A 19,528-nucleotide genomic window follows, 5' to 3' on the forward strand; every position below is an offset into this window, starting at 1 on the left:
ATTTAAAAAGTAACTAAAATTGAAAATCTACCGGATCGTTTTAAGCGAATTTTTCGTACGGTACGAATATTTGTTTGGCTTTTCATTCTTCATTTTATTCAATACATTTTGAAAGGCTCGTGACACGGCACTAACGCGTTCGAGTGCCATTTTTATTGTGACTGCGTAACTTTTATTTTTCTATTCTCCCTTTGTCATTACTTGTTTTTTTTTTTTTTAGTTCAACACACTAATTCAACACACAAAAATAAACTCTTTATATTCTCATTATTAGAGGAATAATAAAAGTAGCAGTCCATTCTGGGAGTTGTATAGATATTTAAAATTTTATCGAGGAACATATAACGAGTTTCGAGTTACGGTGGCAAACAAAAATGCTAAAAATACGATTTTGAGATTTCGTAATATCGAAAAAACCTACTGTTACAGATTCGTTACGTTATAGTTTGATAATTTACGACAAACCTACCACGTTTATTTACGCGACTCGTTTCGAAAATTTGCAAAGTCATTCATAAAAAAAAATAATCACTCTACTGTTAGGTATGCACGAATAAACTTATTCACAAAATAAGTAAAGACCTCGCCTATAAACTCTAGATTTTAATGGGTAAAACGTTTCGAAATTGTCGAGCCCGACGAACTGTAAATATAGAATCGTTCCTGGCAATTTTTTAACAGAAAGGGTTAAAGGTAAAAAGGGCCAGCGTGTTGGCAGGCACGGTCCTGCGTCGAGCGTTTCCGTAGTTGCCCGCTTGGCGGCGATATGAGGAAAACCGATTTGGGACCATCCAAAACGATTCCTCGTTAGCGATCAATGCGAATCAGGCTGCGGGACGTCCACGTGGAAAGTGGCTCGATTTTCGAAGGTGACGCACGGTCTGCGATAAGAAATGTCCCAGAATAACCTGCTGCAAGGATACAACTGTGAGTACCAGCCCTCGGGAACGGGAAAGACACCGATTTCCGGCCCCCCTCCCGGTCTTGTCTCTCGCCTCGTACGCGGTACGCGCGAATCGCGATCGCGTTATCGCGTCTGGCAGCCCTCCGACCGATCCGTCGCGCCTCCGTCCGTGAAAAATGAGCTGTGATAATGGCGGCTTTCGTTTATTTGCAGACAGCGACCGGAAAAAAGGCGAGGACCGACGATGTCGGACTTCTGCCGATCGCGACTCGCACCGCAAACCTCGAAATCCCTCCGCGTTGACAGTCTTTTCTCTTCGCTTTTACAGCTGGTTTTGCTAGCACGACCGGGAAAGCTCCAAATTTTTTATAGCAATGGCCACCGATATTTTCGTTAATTTCGCTTCGAACGCGGTGTCGGACACGAGTGAATCGCGTGCCTGTTATTTCGACGAGTTCGGGAATTCGGGATCCATCTTTCGAAACGATCGGAGCCGCGATATGTAATTTTAACGCGTCGATTTCTGTGGGGACAAAACTGTGGATCTTGTATGTAATTAGCTGCCTATTATCGAGTTCGAGCGTGTGGCGATCGGAGTTTTCTGAGGTATATTGTTGAATAAAAAATTGTAGGACGTCTAGTGATTGTGTTTTTTGATTTTTCACGCGTCTTTGCCCGAGCTGAATTATTGGTACGTGTGTTTATCGTATAGACCCGTGACGATAAAAAGTGTAAAATTCTGAACAACTAGTTTTGCATTGTCAGATTTGACAACAGTAAATTTTGTGTCATAATTTGTTGATCAGTTTATTATACGAGTCTAACGTTTTCGATAAATTTTATGATCAGAATACTGTAAACGAATCGATGCTCGAGTCAGTTTATTGAGTGTAACAATGTCTCGAGAACGGCAACAGAGCCCTCGACGACGATACATTGTATGGAGAGGAACGAGACACCTGCAACGCCAGTTCCATTTAAACCAGTGCCTTTCAAACGATGGCTCGCTTAAAACTTCCATTTTTAATGAATCGTAACGACGAGATTCAATATTAATCGACAGTTATGAAATTACACGCGCTTTTCATACATTATAAATTAAAATAACTTTTAAACGCTATATGCATATTGTATGAAAAATGTTCTGCGTTATGCGCCTCGTAATATATTATTATATTAACACGCGAAACGAGGTCGGTACGATTGCATCGAGGCTTAAAAATATTAACTTGAAATTCCGAGCTTTTAATGAACGTAAAACGGTTGAAGCAATTTATTCATTCGGTCCCATTACGAGCTTTTTTATTTGAGCGTGACAAAGTTCCGTAAAGAGTATAAAAAATGTACATACTGACGTAACAGCAGCTACGGCGCACAATGTATTATTAAGTAACAAAACGAATAAGGGAGAGGGAGATTATTTCGTCACAAGAGGTATTACAATATAAAAATATCGTCTCCCTTCTTTTGCGAAAGAATCTTACGAGCTTTCTGTCAAGACTATACGCGATCGTTCTTCTCAGTCTTCGACCCACCGAGTTTCGAGAGAAAATAATACCATCTTGAATATAATCGTTCAACAATCTTCCTTGTTATACGCTATTTGCAACAAATCTGCATAGCTTCGACAGTTTTATATATTAATGAAAAAAATATGTATATAAATACTTTAGAAGCAATTATGTCTCCTGCACATTGCACGATAAGTTCAGTTTTTTTTCGTTTTTATTCCCTCTTCAATTTTTAAGAGATCACCCACATGGCTGTATACTCAGCTTTCACGATGTTTAAAAGTTTAGGTTTTATGCCTTTTCGAAAATAATTAAGACCTAGTCTACAGTTGATACGTCAGTAACCCTGAAGCCAATTAGCAGTAGGGGGGTGGAATTATTATTTCTAAGACGTAACGCGGAATTTTCACGAAATACTGTTCAACTTTGCAGGGGAGACCCAGTACGAAGATCCGCAGGTGCAGTTCTCTCGTTCCATTTCAGACGAGGTCATCAGGTGAGCTTAAACTATTTACATGCATCAGGGCAAGGTCTGAGTCAGACTTAAGTGATTACACTGTAATCAGGTTAATTCTTGGATTTAATCCACGATTTTCTTCTGTTTTCTTTTACTTTGCTTAAAAGTACTCGCAAAATTATGGAATAACAAGGCGACTCTGTTTAATTAGATGCCTGTGGAACGATACAATGGTATTTATTTTATTTTCGCGTAATCCGGGGGACTTTGAAATTTAATAGCACAAAATTTTCTCACGATCAGAGCACGGACCTCATTTTCGTGATTTGATTTCTATTTTTCTATTTTTGGAGTGCAACTGTTATTTTAAACAATCTCTTTTGAGCGTTAATTCCTTATCAAAGTTCAGAATTTTTTATTTAGACGCGGACACATGGAAGTCGTCTATTTTTTTTACCAATTTTATATGTCTCGTGTCAATTTCAAAAAAGAAATAAATATTATTTACACATTTGAATAGAGAAATTGCAAAATTTGCCAGGGATGATGGACTAATTTTATGTTCCTGGAACGGAGTAACATAGTTAAGTTAACGTTGCTCCATTGTTAGTGTTTTTGAAGTTTATGTGAAAGAGGAGACCGGAGATTCTGAGGGAAGGAACGATATTACCATCGTACCGGGCTTGCCATCTACTAATGATCATCAATTAATTCAGGTACTCGATCAGTTTTATACATAACATTTCACGTTTCACAAATACAAATTTAAAAAAAATTTTGTTTTTAGAATGACTGCATGAATCTGGACGTTGCTATAGATTCTGACGTGATCAATATCGATGGAGCTGTATCGAAATTTCTCGGAAAGGATGCTTTTAAATACAAGGTACAAATACGAGAATTAAATACATTAATTTGACGTTGAAATATAGTTATCTACAAAACTCGTCAAAGTAAAATACTTTATTACACTTTATATTAAATTATACTATCGAACGAGCGTGTACTTGAAGTTCTTGTACTTGTAATTTTTATTTTAAAAATGCAAAGCGGCGAGAGCATTGAAATTTTTTTAGAAATAAAAGTTAATATTGTGCTGTACGCGTTTCTAGTGCTCACGTTTTTCAGATTCTGGATCAAAACGTAAACACACCCGATGACAACGTTATGGTTTACTCGCACCCCGTTGTCGAGACTCCGTCCTCGACCTCCACCCGTCTGATCGACAAAGACGATCCAAGATCGAAGCTTCACTTTGTCAAATATCTGAAGCGCGATGGAAAGACACTGAAAATCTGGGAGTGCGGAATCTGTGAGTAATTATAAAAACGGGAGATCGAGTTGCCTCGCCAAAATTCACGTACCTCTATTAACGAAACAAATTTCCATCGAAAGTGTTAAAGCTTAACGTTATCTCCTGCTTTCGATAATAAACTTTTCTTTTACATTCTGTACCACCAAATATAATCGTTGGTTAATTCTATACACTTGGCCGTCTATTTTTACGTTTACGAATAAATATTTATCGCCTAAAGATCGTGTAGTATCTACGATGGAACTCGAGAAATCAGTAAAATTTAAATGACAGGCTTTATCGTATCGCTCGAGATGGAAAGTTGCTTCGTACCCGGAGGGGTGAAATCGAGGGTAAAGAAAGATTCTCTACCCGATACAAACTACCAGTCAGTCAAACGCTCGAGAAAAGTGCTCGAAGCTTAATATTCGAACTAGGTTCGAAGGAGTTCCGGCATCAGTACACCTTGATGAGACATTTGCCGACTCACACCGACGAGAGAAACTTTAAATGCGAGGCTTGCGGCAAAGCTTTTCGCCAGTTATCGACACTGAGCCAGCACAAGGCGATACACAGCGACGCCAGGCCGTACGTCTGCGAATTTTGCAAGAAAACTTTCAACAGGTCAGCCCATCGCGAATCGATACGCGATTCTTTAGCGAATATTCCACTCCGATTTCGACTCAACGTCGCGTAATTTCGTCCGAGGCGTTCCGAGCGAATAATGCGTATAGAAATTAAACCCGCAATCTCTCTCGAAAAAATAATAACGTCACGTACGAGCGCGTAACTCATTAACGTTTTAAATCGCGGCGAAACTGCGATTGTACGAAACGCGCCAAGAAATTTTTAACGAGCGTGACATTTTTGTCTTTCTACAAATTAATTTTAATAAAGCGTGCCCTTTAAACGAGTCCAACCGCGTCCATTGTGGCCCGGCGAGTTGATTAAAATCGTTTCGGTTGCCAAGCTTAGTAACCCCGCGAATAAGCAATTAATTAAACTATCGGATCGTTCGCTTTTAAACTATGCTTTATCTATTTTCAACGGGATTTGTATTATGCATTATATACATATATATATATACAGGGTGTTCGGCCACCCCCGGGAAAAATTTTAATGGGGGATTCTAGAGGCCAAAATAAGACGAAAATCAAGAATACCAATTCGTTGATGAAGACTTGGTTAAACAGTTATTAACGTTTATAGTTCCGACCGTACTGAATTTTTTTTCTCGAAAATGCGCAAGATTTCGAGGGTATGTCTATTCACCAAAAATGATTGTAATCGACCCCCGTAACCGAAAATAATTTTTTCAGAACGATTTGAAATTTTTTTTTTTCGTCGAAAAATTTAGGCACCTACCCCCTGTCGATTTTTCTTAAAAAATCGATTTTCATTTTTAGTCATTTTGTTTGGCGCTATACGTAGGTACCCATGAGCTCTACTTCAGAAAAAAGTTTCACTGAAATATATTCACTATTGCAGGAGTTGTGGCTGTTTGAAAATTGGACCATTTGTATGGAATTTTTGTCACTTTACGAGGTTAAGGGCCATCTTTTCGAATATTCTTGGAATTTTTACATATTCTCCATCAAAAGACGCGTTGTTTGCGGTTTTAAACATTAAAATCGTCTAATCCGTTCAGAAGTTACGACGTTTTAAAGATTCGCATGAAAATTCGGGCAGACATTCCTGGCCAGAAATTAGATTTTCGGTAAGGAATTTTTTTCTCGAAAGTGCGTAGGATTTCGGGGATATGTCTAATGACCAAAAATAATTGTAATTGACCTCCGCAACCGAAAATAATTTTTTCAGAACGATTTGAAATTTTTTTTTTTCGTCGAAAAATTTAGGCACCTACCCCCTGTCGATTTTTCTTAAAAAATCGATTTTCATTTTTAGTCATTTTGTTTGGCGCTATACGTAGATACCCATGAGCTCTACTTCAGAAAAAAGTTTTATTGAAATATATTCACAATTGTAGGAGTTATGGCTGTTTGAAAATTGGACCATTTTTATGGGGTTTTTCTCATTTTGTGGGGTCAAGGACCAACTTTTCGAATATTTTTGCGATTTGTACACATTCTCCACTAAAATACGCGTAGTTTGCTTTTTTAAACATTCAAATCGACCAATCCGTTCAGAAGTTATGATGTTTTAAAGATACGCATGAAATTTCAGTGAAACATATCGACGTCAGACATGAAATTTTCGGTGATGAATTTTTTTCTCGAAACTGAGTAGGATTTCGGGGGTATATCTGTTGACCAAAAATACTTGCAATTGACCCCTGCAAGTAAAAATAATTTTTCCAAGACGATTCGAAAGTCTTTTTTTTTCACCCAAAACTTTCAGCAGTTACTCGAATTTTTTTCTCGAAAGTGGATAGGATTTCGGGGGTATGTGTATTCACCAAAAATGATTGCAATTGACCCCCGCAACCGAAAATAATTTTTTCAGAATTAATTAAAAATTTTTTTTTCGTCGAAAAATTTAGGCACCTACCCCTTGTCGATTTTTCTTAAAAAATCGATTTTCATTTTTAGTCATTTTGTTTGGCGCTATACGTAGGTACCCATGAGCTCTACTTCAGAAAAAAGTTTTATTGAAATATATTCACAATTGTAGGAGTTATAGCTGTTTGAAAATTGGACCATTTTTATGAGGTTTTTCTCATTTTGCGGGGTCAAGGACCAACTTTTCGAATATTTTTGCGATTTGTGCATATTCTCCACCAAAATACGCGTAGTTTGCTTTTTTAAACATTAAAATCGTCCAATCCGTTCAGAAGTTATGACGTTTTAAAGATTCGCATGAAATTTCAGTGAAACATATCGACGTCAGACATGAAATTTTCGGTGATGAATTTTTTTCTCGAAACTGAGTAGGATTTCGGGGGTATATCTGTTGACCAAAAATGCTTGCAATTGACCCCTGCAAGTAAAAATAATTTTTCCAAGACGATTCGAAAGTCTTTTTTTTTCACCCAAAACTTTCAGCAGTTACTCGAATTTTTTTCTCGAAAGTAGATAGGATTTCGGAAGTATGTGTATTCATCAAAAATGATTGTAATTGACCTCCGCAGCCGAAAATAATTTTTCCAGAACGATTTGAAATTTTTAAATTTAATTGTTAATAACTTTTTAACGAAGCCTCCATCAACAAATTGGTATTCTTAATTCTCGTCTTATTTTGGCCTCTAGAATCCTCGATTAAAATTTTTCCCAAGGGTGGCCGAACACCCTGCATCTAAATATCACAAAAATTGAAACTAAATAAATCTTCGGTTAATTATAATTACGATATTTCAAACTTATTACGATTCGTATTTTGTTAAATACTATTTCCACGTTTGCAGAGTGTCGACGTTGATTTCCCACCGGAAAACTCATTCGGAACACAAGCCGCACAAGTGTCAGGTTTGTGGGAAAGGTTTCCACCAAAAAGGTAATCATTCCACGTAAACAAATTTTCTACAGTCACTTTTGCGAGACTCCCTACGTTTCTGTCGAAATTGAAATCGTCGCGCGTAGCGTACGGAACGCTAAAATTACTAATTACTAAATTACTAATGGCTAAATACCTGTTTCGTTGTCAGGCAATTTGAGGAACCACGTGTTTACTCATACGAACGAGAGGCCGTACAAATGCGAGCTTTGCGGCAAAGGCTTCAATCAAATGTCGAATTTGGTCTGCCACAAGGTCAAAGCGCACGCACACGCGGAGAAAATGCAGTACGTGTGCGGAATCTGCGGCAAAGAGTTTCCGCGTCGATTCTCTTTGAGATCGCACGAGGAGTACAAGCACGGCATAAAGTATCGACATCCGACCACCGCGCAGTCCGGAATGAACGATCCGAACGTCATAAGAAAGTAGGTAGACGTCGCGAATGACGCTTAATTCGTTCACTGACAGACAGCCTTTCTGCACGGATGAATGCACGCCACCGGAATGTTGATATTTCACTCGGCGAAAAGCTGCGCGTCTCTACCCTTCATCCATTTTTACTAAATTGATTCATTCTGATCTGCCCCAGTTTCTCCCAAATCTGTACATTTTCTCCGACCCTCTGTTATTATATGCAAAAAGTACAGTCAAACCTCGTACCGTTTTTTAATAATTCAACGTTGATCTTAAACACTCTTAGAGAAGCCTTCTGAATTCAAGTTTTCCTTTTATTTTTGTCACTCACCATTTGCACCTGGTTTATCAAGCCATATTTTTCACTAACGCGCTTTGAAATGAAGAATAGACTCTAGCATTAGTTTTTGTTCCAACGAGTCATAACAATTTTCTTCTCAAACCGTTCCATATTACATTAGTGAATCTTGTTTACAACTTGTACGTGGAAAACTAATTTCACTAAGTACACAACACCGTATAATCGATACTGATCAACTTCCAGCAAGAATGTCAGGATCGTACAATTGCCCAATGGTGATCGCAATCAGAGCATCGAAGTTAGGAACAAGGATCCCATGATCGCGGTTAGTAACTCAGCTAAGGTATCAGTTATCGTATTAAATAACTTTTAACTTGTTCGTATCTGCGTTTCATGTAAAATTCAGAATGCATACGTTTAATAACACGTTCACATTCATATAATTGTATACTTAATTGTAAATTGTGTTTCACGAAAGCCTGACGTTATGGAGTCCGTGGTGATCGACAAAATCGACACGAAAGCAATGGAGACGGCGCTTCTCGAAGGCCAAACGCCGTTCGCCCTCTTCAAACCTGCCAAGGGAATTCCTGTCCTCGTAAAAGTTTCGTCGACCGGGACCCACAAAAATGTAAAGCTTTCAGCCTTCGTTGAGCGCTCTCTATTCAGACATAATCACCGATCCTTCCCATGCAAGTCAAATTAACCCTTTGCACTCAAACGGCGTCCCTATGGCGACAACTCGATTTAAGGTTTATGAATAGTAACACAAATTAACAAAACAAACGAAGAAATTTTAAATTTTTCGAGTGCAAAGGGTTAACAGAGATTTCGATTAAAATTTCCCTGATACGCATGGTCCATCGTCTTAGATCCTAACACCCGCGACGGCTGACGATCTACGAATGGCGGGAAAGATGACTCTAAGTCCAACGATCGCGGCAGAAATGGACAGGATCAAGGCTGTACAGATCAAAGTGCCCGTGGTGGCCACTGTGATCCAAAACCTGGATCCTGATGGGAAGACGAGCTTCATCATCGAACCACCTGGTCCTGAGAACGAACACGGTGAGGATATTTTCCCCATAAGCAAGAAGAAAAAACGACCATCTTTTGATAGAAATTCCCTTTTCGCGAATCGATCTCTACGGTATCTGTGATCTAATCGTTTCGCGATACGATGTTAGCTCGATAATTCCGGTCGCGACGGATTCGCACCGAGACTGTCCGCGGTCCCGTTGTCTCGGCAATAATTGGCTCGTTACAGCAACGATGTTTTTCGAACTGTCGCGACAATGTGGTCTTTATTCGGTGCATTGTCGACAGAGAGCCTGGTCACGGCATTGGATTCTCAGTTCACGTACACCGAGCCCCCCAGAAACGAACCAGATCGCCAGAATGGCGCTGTTGAGGATTGCAACGAGCTGCTAGAATTGGCCGCCCAGGGTGGAATACAATTCGTTCGCGCCACCGAGGATGGTCGTTACGAGGTGATGAACGGATCGATTATGATTTTCGTATTTATGTCCAGCCGGTATCGCGTGTTCACAAGTTTCTCCGTTTCTGGTTTTCTCGTTGCTTTACCCTGCTTACTCGAGCAGCAATCCGATAACCAAGAGTAAGCAGTTTGTAATAAACGCTTAATAACGTGACCGTTGTAATTAGAGCGTGGATAATACTTGGAGCAACCCTCTAGAAAGCTCCCACTTCATTAATTCTGTTAATAAAAATATGAATTTGCATAAAGATCCGCAATCTAATCATGATGCAACGTGTACCGTTCGACGTTGCTGAAAGTTTCCACACCGGAATATCCATATTTTTTTTTATTAAAACACAGTAAGTTTAGTATCTTCGATCGACGCGTTTGAATAATTTTCTTCGTCGTTGGTAGATATTTATCGCTAATTCCTTGGCACAGGTGATGACGAACAGCGAGGCACGTGACTTGATGGCACAGAATTCGCACGATGTGACGATACTCGATGGCGAGGAAGCAGGCGCAATCAATGTGGTGAATATGCGCGGGAACGGGGACGTCATCATCGGGGATTCCGATAATCAGATCATGGTACTTGACTCGGTATCGGCGCAGAAATCCATGACGATGGACAGCATCGAGATTCTGGAGGACAAGGACATCAGAATTCTCGATAGCAAGGGCCTCGACGATCGTTTCGTGGATGGCATTAGTTTCCTCTCGCAACCCAAAATCGATGATTTGATCCTGGGCTCGAAACCTTTGTCCATGGACGGCGGTGTTGCTGTCACCGGACACGAAGACGAAGGTATGCCTTGATTCGCGCAAAATCATATTACGCTTCTTCTATGGATTCATTGTCGATTACATCATAACATTTTATTGTTATAAAATTCTTCAAAAGTCCTCTTCAATGGCTGCTATTCTAGGCAAATGATTGCCTTGACTGTTCATAGTCAATTGCAACATTTTATTATTCAAAAGTTCTTTAAAAGTCCTCTTCGTTGACTGTTGTTCTAGGTATAGGACTACCATCGAACCAACAAGAATTAACGAGCATTCTGGGTCATCGAAGCGACATTTCGACTCTCTCGAACTCGTCTCAGTCCTCGATATCATCTTTGTTGTTGAAAAATCATCCACCCTTGTCGCTTCTAAACGAAACACTTCCCTTCTTAAAAAGCAACAATAGCTTAGCGGAGGACTTGAACATTCTCGGCAATTCAACTATGGAGGATCATCACTCTGCCTACGAATCCAAGATGAAACTATCGTCTGTGTTCGACGACACCGAATCCGACGCAGGTTTGATACCCATCAGTCAAGCGGACATGAAGCTTCTAGGGTCCATACATCAAAAGACGAAGGTAACGGCTTTGGTTTCGCTTGATAGTAACACGAAAACGAGAAAAACCGATTTCACTGGCGCGTTAAAATTTCGTAAATAGGTTCTCAACAATAAAATGAGCTGTCTGGCGTCGTCGAAGCTGTTCGCCGGATTGGGCGACGTGAAAATCCTGGGCCCGAAGAATCACACTCAGGAAATCATGGCGCCCCACTATTCGGACATGAAATTACTCAGCCCGTACGAGCAGTTTTTGAAGAACACGGCTGCCAACACGAACGGATGCGACACCAACATCGCGAACATTTCCAGTGGATGCAGAAAGGAAGTTAAAATTCTGGGGAAGAAGCTTGGAATGGGCATTATAACCAGCACGGAGGATGGTAACGTCGTGGAGGTTGTCGAGGACAAAACTAAATTGGTAATAAATACGCGTTAATCACGATAATCGTAACATTTTGTCCAATGTTTGCTCCCCGACGTAAAAGAGTGTCTTTTCGAAGATGATGGACTCGGGAGGAGTGCTTTGCAACAGCGCGGATGACAGCACCGGGGCGATTTCGTCGCCGCGTTTAGAAAGACAGATCACCGAGAATGGCGGAACCGACAGCTTCTTACTTCAAGTAAATCGACCTAAACTAACGAATGCTCCGCAAATCAGCGAAACAGAGTATCAATTCCTAATCAATGCAGGCCTGTAGCCCGTGCGACCCGGACTTTCTGAGTTTCGATAACCGTTTGAAAGACACCTCGCCTGGCAGCCACTACGAGCGAGCCCCAAAAGATTCCAGGGACAGCTTCAGCTCCACCGGTGGGCTTCCCGATCTCGATTGATGAAGAATCCGATCCCTAACCCAGCTCCTTTAGTCTTGCTTATCCGTGAAAGAGTGTCGAGTGACATAGAAACTTTGTTGGCGACCGCTGAAATCTCCCCATGGCTATGGAGGATTTAATTAGAGCACTTTGGTCGTGCGAATCGCTCGCACGAGGACGGACGGTTGGTTCGGGTTCTTTCGCGAGGGCTCATTCCGTCGAACGATTTCGGTGAACATGTGCAATTAGAGAATTTTTTCATTTTTTTTTTTTTTACTCTAGGACACGAATACTATTTATTAGAATTCTTGTATCTTGAATCGTTAGAAATTTTCACGCCAAGTTCCCTCGATTCCTCGCGCACAGTTTTACCGTAGCTAAATTGTTGGCGATTCTTGCGCGACGATAGACGAGAATCGTTAAATTTGCGTCCGCGTCCTACGAAAGCACCGTAATTCTCGGACCTTCGGATGGATTTTTATTAGAAATTTAGAAGACGAGACGGAGTTAGAGCGTATTTTCTTTTTTTTTAAACTTAATACAATTTCATACATTGCGTAATGTTTTATTTGAGAGTCACCGTTTGCTCGCATCGAACCTTTCTAAATGAAATAACAATGGAAAAATAAAAAAATAAAAATAAATAAACGGATATCGTGGAATCTCTGAGCACAGGTGCATTATACCATGCATCGGGAATTCAAACGAGGTTCGTAATTCGCGCGCATGCTAATGATTTTATTCATGGGAGAGAGAAAAAAACGTTGTATTTTTACGCAGCGTCCACCGAATGCTTGTAAATTTCAATTCTCGCGCACGTGCAAGCGTCCCGTGTTCATATATGCATTGTTAACTTTCCGAGTTTCTATTTTAACATGGGCGATTACATCGTATAAATTCGAATAGTATTTTATATTTGAATTTCGAGGTTTGAGAATAAATTGTATGCAGAAAATTATCCCCCCCCCCTTGTGCAATTTATTTTCGTTGTTTAACACGTGGAATTAAATTTCAAGCCACGTTTAATTCCCCGTTTCCCAAACGTTTTGTCGTACGATCGTTCGACGAAAAACAACATCGATTAAGACATCTTCCACTAATGGTAAGAAAAAGCATTTGTTGCTCCTTCGCGTGGTTTGCTGGTCTTACTGTATTAGCAAGAAGCTATTTGTTACTTAATATAAATATTTAAACGATTTTTCTAAAGAAGTAATAGTTGACATTAATTTATATTTTATATGCAAATACTTTCGTCAAACACTATAACTACAGAGTAGCATGAACAGTTTTCTACCTTAAAAATCCATTAACGATTGGGGCATGAATTCACTTTACGGGAATTGCAAACAAATGAGTAGCAAACGAGCGAGTACTGTGTCTCGGCGAGAAGTTGACTAGTGGGACGGTACTACGCTTGTCCCGCCCATCCCCGCTCTCGTCGTCTCGGCCAATAGCACGCGACGGGACTAGAGTGGGGGGGATCTCTACGCCAATCAGACCCGCATTCCTTTCGCTAGCCAACTTCCCGCGGACGCACAGTACCACATTCGTTGCAGCAGAAAACTGTCTCTGATGGAAAGGATTTTAAATCCCACAGGGATTTCCCAAGTTTTTACCCGTCGTTGGCCATTGATTCGACATAACACATGTCACTGGGCGCTTTGCGCTTCCCCGGTGCGTGCTGCACCGTGTGATACATATTACAGTTTTTCCGCCCCCGTTTCCCGAAGCCGAGGGATCACCGAATTCGATAAAATTTACTCAACAGAAGGTAACGGCGTATGTTTGCGCCGCCGACGTTCCATCTACCTTCATTTCCGGCTCGTGCCCTCGTTCGTTCTCACACGGTCTATGAAGCGGACTTGAATCAAGTTGGGTCAGGTCAAGCTCGCGTCTCGCGTCCTACCGAGAGATAAAAGGAAAATTTCTAGCAGACTGAACAAAGCTTTAGCCCTTACCAATATGTTTTCTTCTTTATATCGTTGTTCTCGCCACTGGTGCTGTTCCGATAATATCACAGCGTGCTGAATTTCATTTCGACCGCACTTCCATCGAACTTAACGAAGTTAAAGGAACAAAATTAGTCGCGCGACGCGTGTTCGGCTTCGATGAACCCAGAAATCGAGAAGTGCCTGTTACGAAAATATTTTCCCTTCGTTTTGGAGTCCTCTCTTTAGGTTACGTAATAGAATATAATTTTTTAATGTACCTTTTAATGGTACCTTCTTACTCTCGTAACAAGTTCTTCTCTTTTTATATCTTCGTTTAACAAATCCCTTTCCCTCAATATAAAAAGTTTCATAGAGAGTACGATTTAAACAAGTTTGCCGTGCTAATATTCGTGCAATCGAGAACCCCCGGGTAGAAATATCGACGTCACTGTAAATCCACGTCGCTGACTCGATAAATTCCGCGTTCGGATTTACACGTCTTTAAGAAATTGACGGTCGACGGCGGAACTCCTCGGCGACGCTTACGCGACCGAACTTTTATTCACGAAAATTGCGTCAACGATTTGACGTAATGCCATTGACTTCTTCGTTTCGTCTTGCTCTACGTCTAGGAAAGGCACGCAGAGAGACGTTTCGCATCCAGCGTGCGCGGACGGAGATCGAATTTGCGAAATGGCTGTGTACGAGGGTTGAATTTCTGACGAGGTAATACGCGACGGAGGGGATGGACGGGGCGCAGACTGACGTCCCGGTGAAGCCGGGGGACGGAAAAAGTTGTAAGGGACGAAATTCAAAGTGAATTCCCCTAAAATAGGTGTCCCGTCAATTCGTTGCATTACGGCTGACAAGTTGCCCGGGTCTTTCTTACGGGAAAGTAACGCGTTCAATGGGTGCAACGATTTTCCCTGCTCTTTGCTGGCCATGGTTTGAATATACTATTTCACTTTGATTCTTAACCCTTTGCACCCCTACGTCGAGCGTGACTCGACATCGGTTCTTATCTCAGGAGCCCCTTTTTCAAGTCCAAACCAAACAAAATTGTGTATATAAAACAGATATTGAACTTGTTTGTGTCTCTATTTGTCTAAATTGCCCTATTTTTTAGTTAACGTAAATGCTGAAAAATTCGGAGTGCAAAGGATTAAATCGACATACCATTCCGTCTTTAACTCTTAACAAATTCGAATATTTTACAAGGTACATATTTTCATCCACAAAGAATGTCTTCGAAGTTTTGGACATTTTGTTCCGAAACGAAATAACTAGCTGGATTCGGTGGGACTATAAAATGGTACGGGTTACAGTTGTTTACGACTAAGAGGCGTAACGACTCCTCTCACTCCTTTTCACGCTGGCAAATTGTTGAGAATAATGCACACAGCTCCACCCCGACGACTTGAAATAAGTGTACTCGTGGCCGCTGAAGTTTTATCGGGTCACCTGAGTTATGGTACCGAGTACGATGGAACCACGATTCCCTGAACCGTGAAACGTATCTGAAATTCAAGTGCTCCATCCTTGGGCAATATAATTTGCAAAAGATCCGCAAGGAAAGTTTGCATCTTGATGCGTCGGTTTACCTCGACAGTTCGTTTTCTCTTGTAGGCAATAATTGCACACACTGCTACCGAAATAGCATTGTTTTTAATGGAATTGGAAAACAATATTTGATATCATCGAAAAGTAAAAAAAAAACTGTCGACAAAAATTATTTCAACGCGTGTAGCATTCAAACGTACAAATATATAAACTTTACTTTACGATAATGAGGTAGTAACGAGGATACTGACGTTTCGCGTATCTAAATTCTGAGCATTCATCGCGAACAACGGAGTCGGAAATATAAAACGAGAAATAATTCTCTTCGTCGCGATGGTTCCTTATTGATCGACGCAACGTTTTAAAGAATTCTATTTGAATTTTGTTGCGAGTGGCTACGACGTTAATATTGCACGTACGCAGAATTTTAGCCGACAGAAATTAAATAGAATTGCAGCGGGAACGCGATTACCCAAATTTAATTACGGAAGCCTGCCTCCGATGCAAATTGCTTTCGCGGAACATTTGTAGGCGCTACAAAATGTCCACTTTTCCGGAAGTCTGAACTCGTCACGAACTTGCGCGAAAATCGAGAAACCGAAGTATTTAATCGTCGTCTAAGTTTCGAATATTGCCCGTCGTTGCAAACAAATCTAGTCTACGAAAATAATTCTCGAAAGTGATCGAACGTTATATTTGCGTGCGATTCGAATCTATGACGCGTGCCATGTTAATCAGGTTACATGCATTAAGTCGCCCTCAATTATTTAAAATTTATTGGCCGATCGATCGACCTTGTTTCCGTGAGAGCCTGGTCGCCTCACTCCGCCAGCCGTCATTAACATATTTGCGAACAATATTTATAAACAATTAACTTCGTATCCCCCTTGGATTAAATTCATCGAGCAAACTATTATATATTCAATGTTTAACGCGTCTCTCTATATTTTAACTCTTATAAAAGGTTTCTTCGACAGTATTCGTAGGATAATATGGACAAATTTCGATCTACGAGAGCTTCGAGTATACGTATTTACACCATTGTGCCCGTATTTACATCCCTCAATATTGGTGCTGTTGTACGAAAAATGTTCGGCGTCCCAACAAATTTATCGTTTGTGAAATGGAAAAAACGAATTCCTTTCGACTAAACAGAACAGTAAAGAACAAAGCGTAACAAAAACGCAGCCACGTAAATTGCGAATTGAATCACCATTCGGTGGGCGAGCTATAAAAAGGGAAACTGTTTGGTATTTTTAATAAAATTCCAACTTCTCCGGACGTCAACTTTGACGTATTAAATACTCAGCGTGCCCGGTATAACAAACCATCTAAAATTTCGAAATATAATTCAAAATATTTTGCAGGTCAGTCTGACAAAGCGTGACAATGTTTCTTCGTACAATACCCGAACGAAATTCTCGATAAAATTCTATTTCTGTATTCTCGTTTTTACGTAAGAAGCTTTTAGCTTTTATTTTCTCTGCTTCTCTTCGCTTTCGCTCGCTCTTATTTAGCTCTCTTTCAGCTCGTTTTTTATTTGCATTTAACTTTTTTCTTCAATTAGCTTCTTCGAACGCTTCTTTTCGTAGCTACAAACCGTCCAGATATGCTTATTCTCCGGAAGAAAAATAAAATGCGCGTCGATAAGATGTAAGCGTCGAAGCAATCGTCGAATCGGAAACCGAGGGAACGATTAGGTATGGAAAAAGTGGAGGAGCACCGGCGCCAGCGGTTTTCTTTGGCGAAAAAGAAGGGAGAATTTGTAGGTAAGAAACTCTGCGCTAATTAAGGCTGTTTCATCAGAGATTCCCTTTTTCGAGGGGCCGGCCTCGGCTTTGAAATAAATTATACCGCGTTGAAAGCCTCTTCGCACTTCCTCAGATAATCCGCGGGTCCGTTTCGCCCTGGAAGTTACACTCGACGGAGAATTCTCGGGGATGGAAAACGACGTAAGCCTTCTTATTATAGGTATGCCATAATGCACCGTGCGACGTCTCATTACTTTCTGTTTCCATTAAAACGCGAGACGGGTGAAATGGTCGTTTGAAGAGAACATTTCGAAGGAATACATTTGTTGCTAAAGATTTCAAATAACTATCCAAATATTCCTGTCTCGTTTACATCTCTTGGTCGTAGGAACAAATTTTAATTAAATACGTACGTATATAAAATTATGCAGTTCTCAAACAGAAACATATTTAGAAAAATATAAATGAGATACCTGTATCGTCGTTGGATTTTATCAGAATTTTATATATTTATCGAACCCTTCCTTCTAGCATTTCTATGCTTCTTTAATAAAAGACAAAGGTTGTCAAGTAAAAATTATTGCTTAAAGATTGCAAATAACTATCCAAATATTCCTGTCTCGTTTACATCCCTTGGTCGTAGGAACAAATTTTAATTAAATACGTCCGTATATAAAATTATGCAGTTTTTAAACAGAAACATATTTAAAAAAATATAAATGAGATACCTGTATCGTCGCTGGATTGTATTAGAATTTTACATATTTATCGAACCCTTCCTTCTAGCATTTCTACGCTTCTTTAATAAAAAACAAAAGTTGTCGAGTAAAAATTATTGCTTAAAGATTTCAAATAACTATCCAAATATTCCTGTCTCGTTTACATCTCTTGGTCGGAGGAACAAATTTTAATTAAATACGTACGTATATAAAATTATGCAGTTCTCAAACAGAAACATATTTAGAAAAATATAAATGAGATACCTGTATCATCGCTGGTTTTTATTAGAATTTTACATATTTATTGAACCCTTCCTTCTAGCATTTCTACGCTTCTTTAATAAAAAACAAAAGTTGTCGAGTAAAAATTATTGCTTAAAGATTGCAAATAAGTATCCAAATATTCCTGTCTCGTTTACATCTCTTGGTCGTAGGAACAAATTTTAATTAAATACGTACGTATATAAAATTATGCAGTTCTCAAACAGAAACATATTTAGAAAAATATAAATGAGATACCTGTATCGTCGCTGGATTTTATCAGAATTTTATATATTTATCGAACCCTTCCTTCTATCATTTCTATGCTTCTTTAATAAAAGACAAAGGTTGTCAAGTAAAAATTATTGCTTAAAGATTGCAAATAAGTATCCAAATATTCCTGTCTCGTTTACATCTCTTGGTCGTAGGAACAAATTTTAATTAAATACGTACGTATATAAAATTATGCAGTTCTCAAACAGAAACATATTTAAAAAAATATAAATGAGACACCTGTATCGTCGCTGGATTTTATTAGAATTTTACATATTTATCGAACCCTTCCTTCTAACATTTCTACGCTTCTTTAATAAAAAACAAAAGTTGTCGAGTAAAAATTATTGCTTAAAGATTGCAAATAAGTATCCAAATATTCCTGACTCGTTTACATCTCTTGGTCGTAGGAACAAATTTTAATTAAATACGTACGTATATAAAATTATGCAGTTCTCAAACAGAAACATATTTAGAAAAATATAAATGAGATACCTGTATCGTCGCTGGATTTTATTAGAATTTTACATATTTATCGAACCCTTCCTTCTAACATTTCTACGCTTCTTTAATAAAAAACAAAAGTTGTCGAGTAAAAATTATTGCTTAAAGATTGCAAATAAGTATCCAAATATTCCTGTCTCGTGTACATCTCTTGATCGTAGGAACAAATTTTAATTAAATACGTAGGTATATAAAATTATGCAGTTCTTAAAATTAAGACCTGCATCGTCGCTGGACTATCAGAATTTTACATATTTTTGTTGAACCTTTTTTTCAAGCATTCCTACGTTTCTTTAATAAAAAACAAATGTTGTTGAGCGGTTACACGGGAAATAAAGTTTTGAATTCTATTTTACGGTTCGCGTTCCGCGACTTTATCGCACACGGCGCAACAATGAACGTCGTTCCGTACGGTCCACTTCTCCCATGCATTATTGCATTTCTTCCGTTTTGAATTATATCTGCGATTAATAAATTGTTGACGGTTCGCGGGGTATTCGAGAAATGGTTTAGTGCCAGCACGCGTAATAAAGTTCTGAATCCTTTTTACGATCTGCTTG

At 39.5% G+C, this 19,528-nt stretch overlaps 2 protein-coding genes across 2 annotated transcripts in view; one reads left to right on the top strand and one right to left on the bottom strand.

The window, feature by feature from the left end:
• Positions 1 to 19,528, bottom strand: part of Carpa (Carbonic anhydrase-related protein A) — a 415,480-nt gene that overhangs the window by 384,352 nt on the left and 11,600 nt on the right. The gene's annotated exons all lie outside the window — the stretch shown is intronic.
• Positions 894 to 11,990, top strand: LOC143348540 (uncharacterized). Its single transcript, XM_076778844.1, has 17 exons — positions 894 to 927; positions 2,848 to 2,911; positions 3,483 to 3,588; positions 3,660 to 3,758; positions 4,001 to 4,184; positions 4,604 to 4,790; positions 7,528 to 7,616; positions 7,768 to 8,041; positions 8,575 to 8,656; positions 8,810 to 8,962; positions 9,204 to 9,399; positions 9,658 to 9,821; positions 10,253 to 10,619; positions 10,832 to 11,178; positions 11,260 to 11,577; positions 11,660 to 11,779; positions 11,850 to 11,990. Exons 1-17 carry the CDS (start codon positions 894 to 896, stop codon positions 11,988 to 11,990), a joined length of 2,925 nt encoding a protein of 974 aa, XP_076634959.1.

This window comes from Colletes latitarsis, chromosome 11 (assembly GCF_051014445.1).
Source record: "Colletes latitarsis isolate SP2378_abdomen chromosome 11, iyColLati1, whole genome shotgun sequence".
NCBI lineage: Eukaryota > Metazoa > Arthropoda > Insecta > Hymenoptera > Colletidae > Colletes > Colletes latitarsis.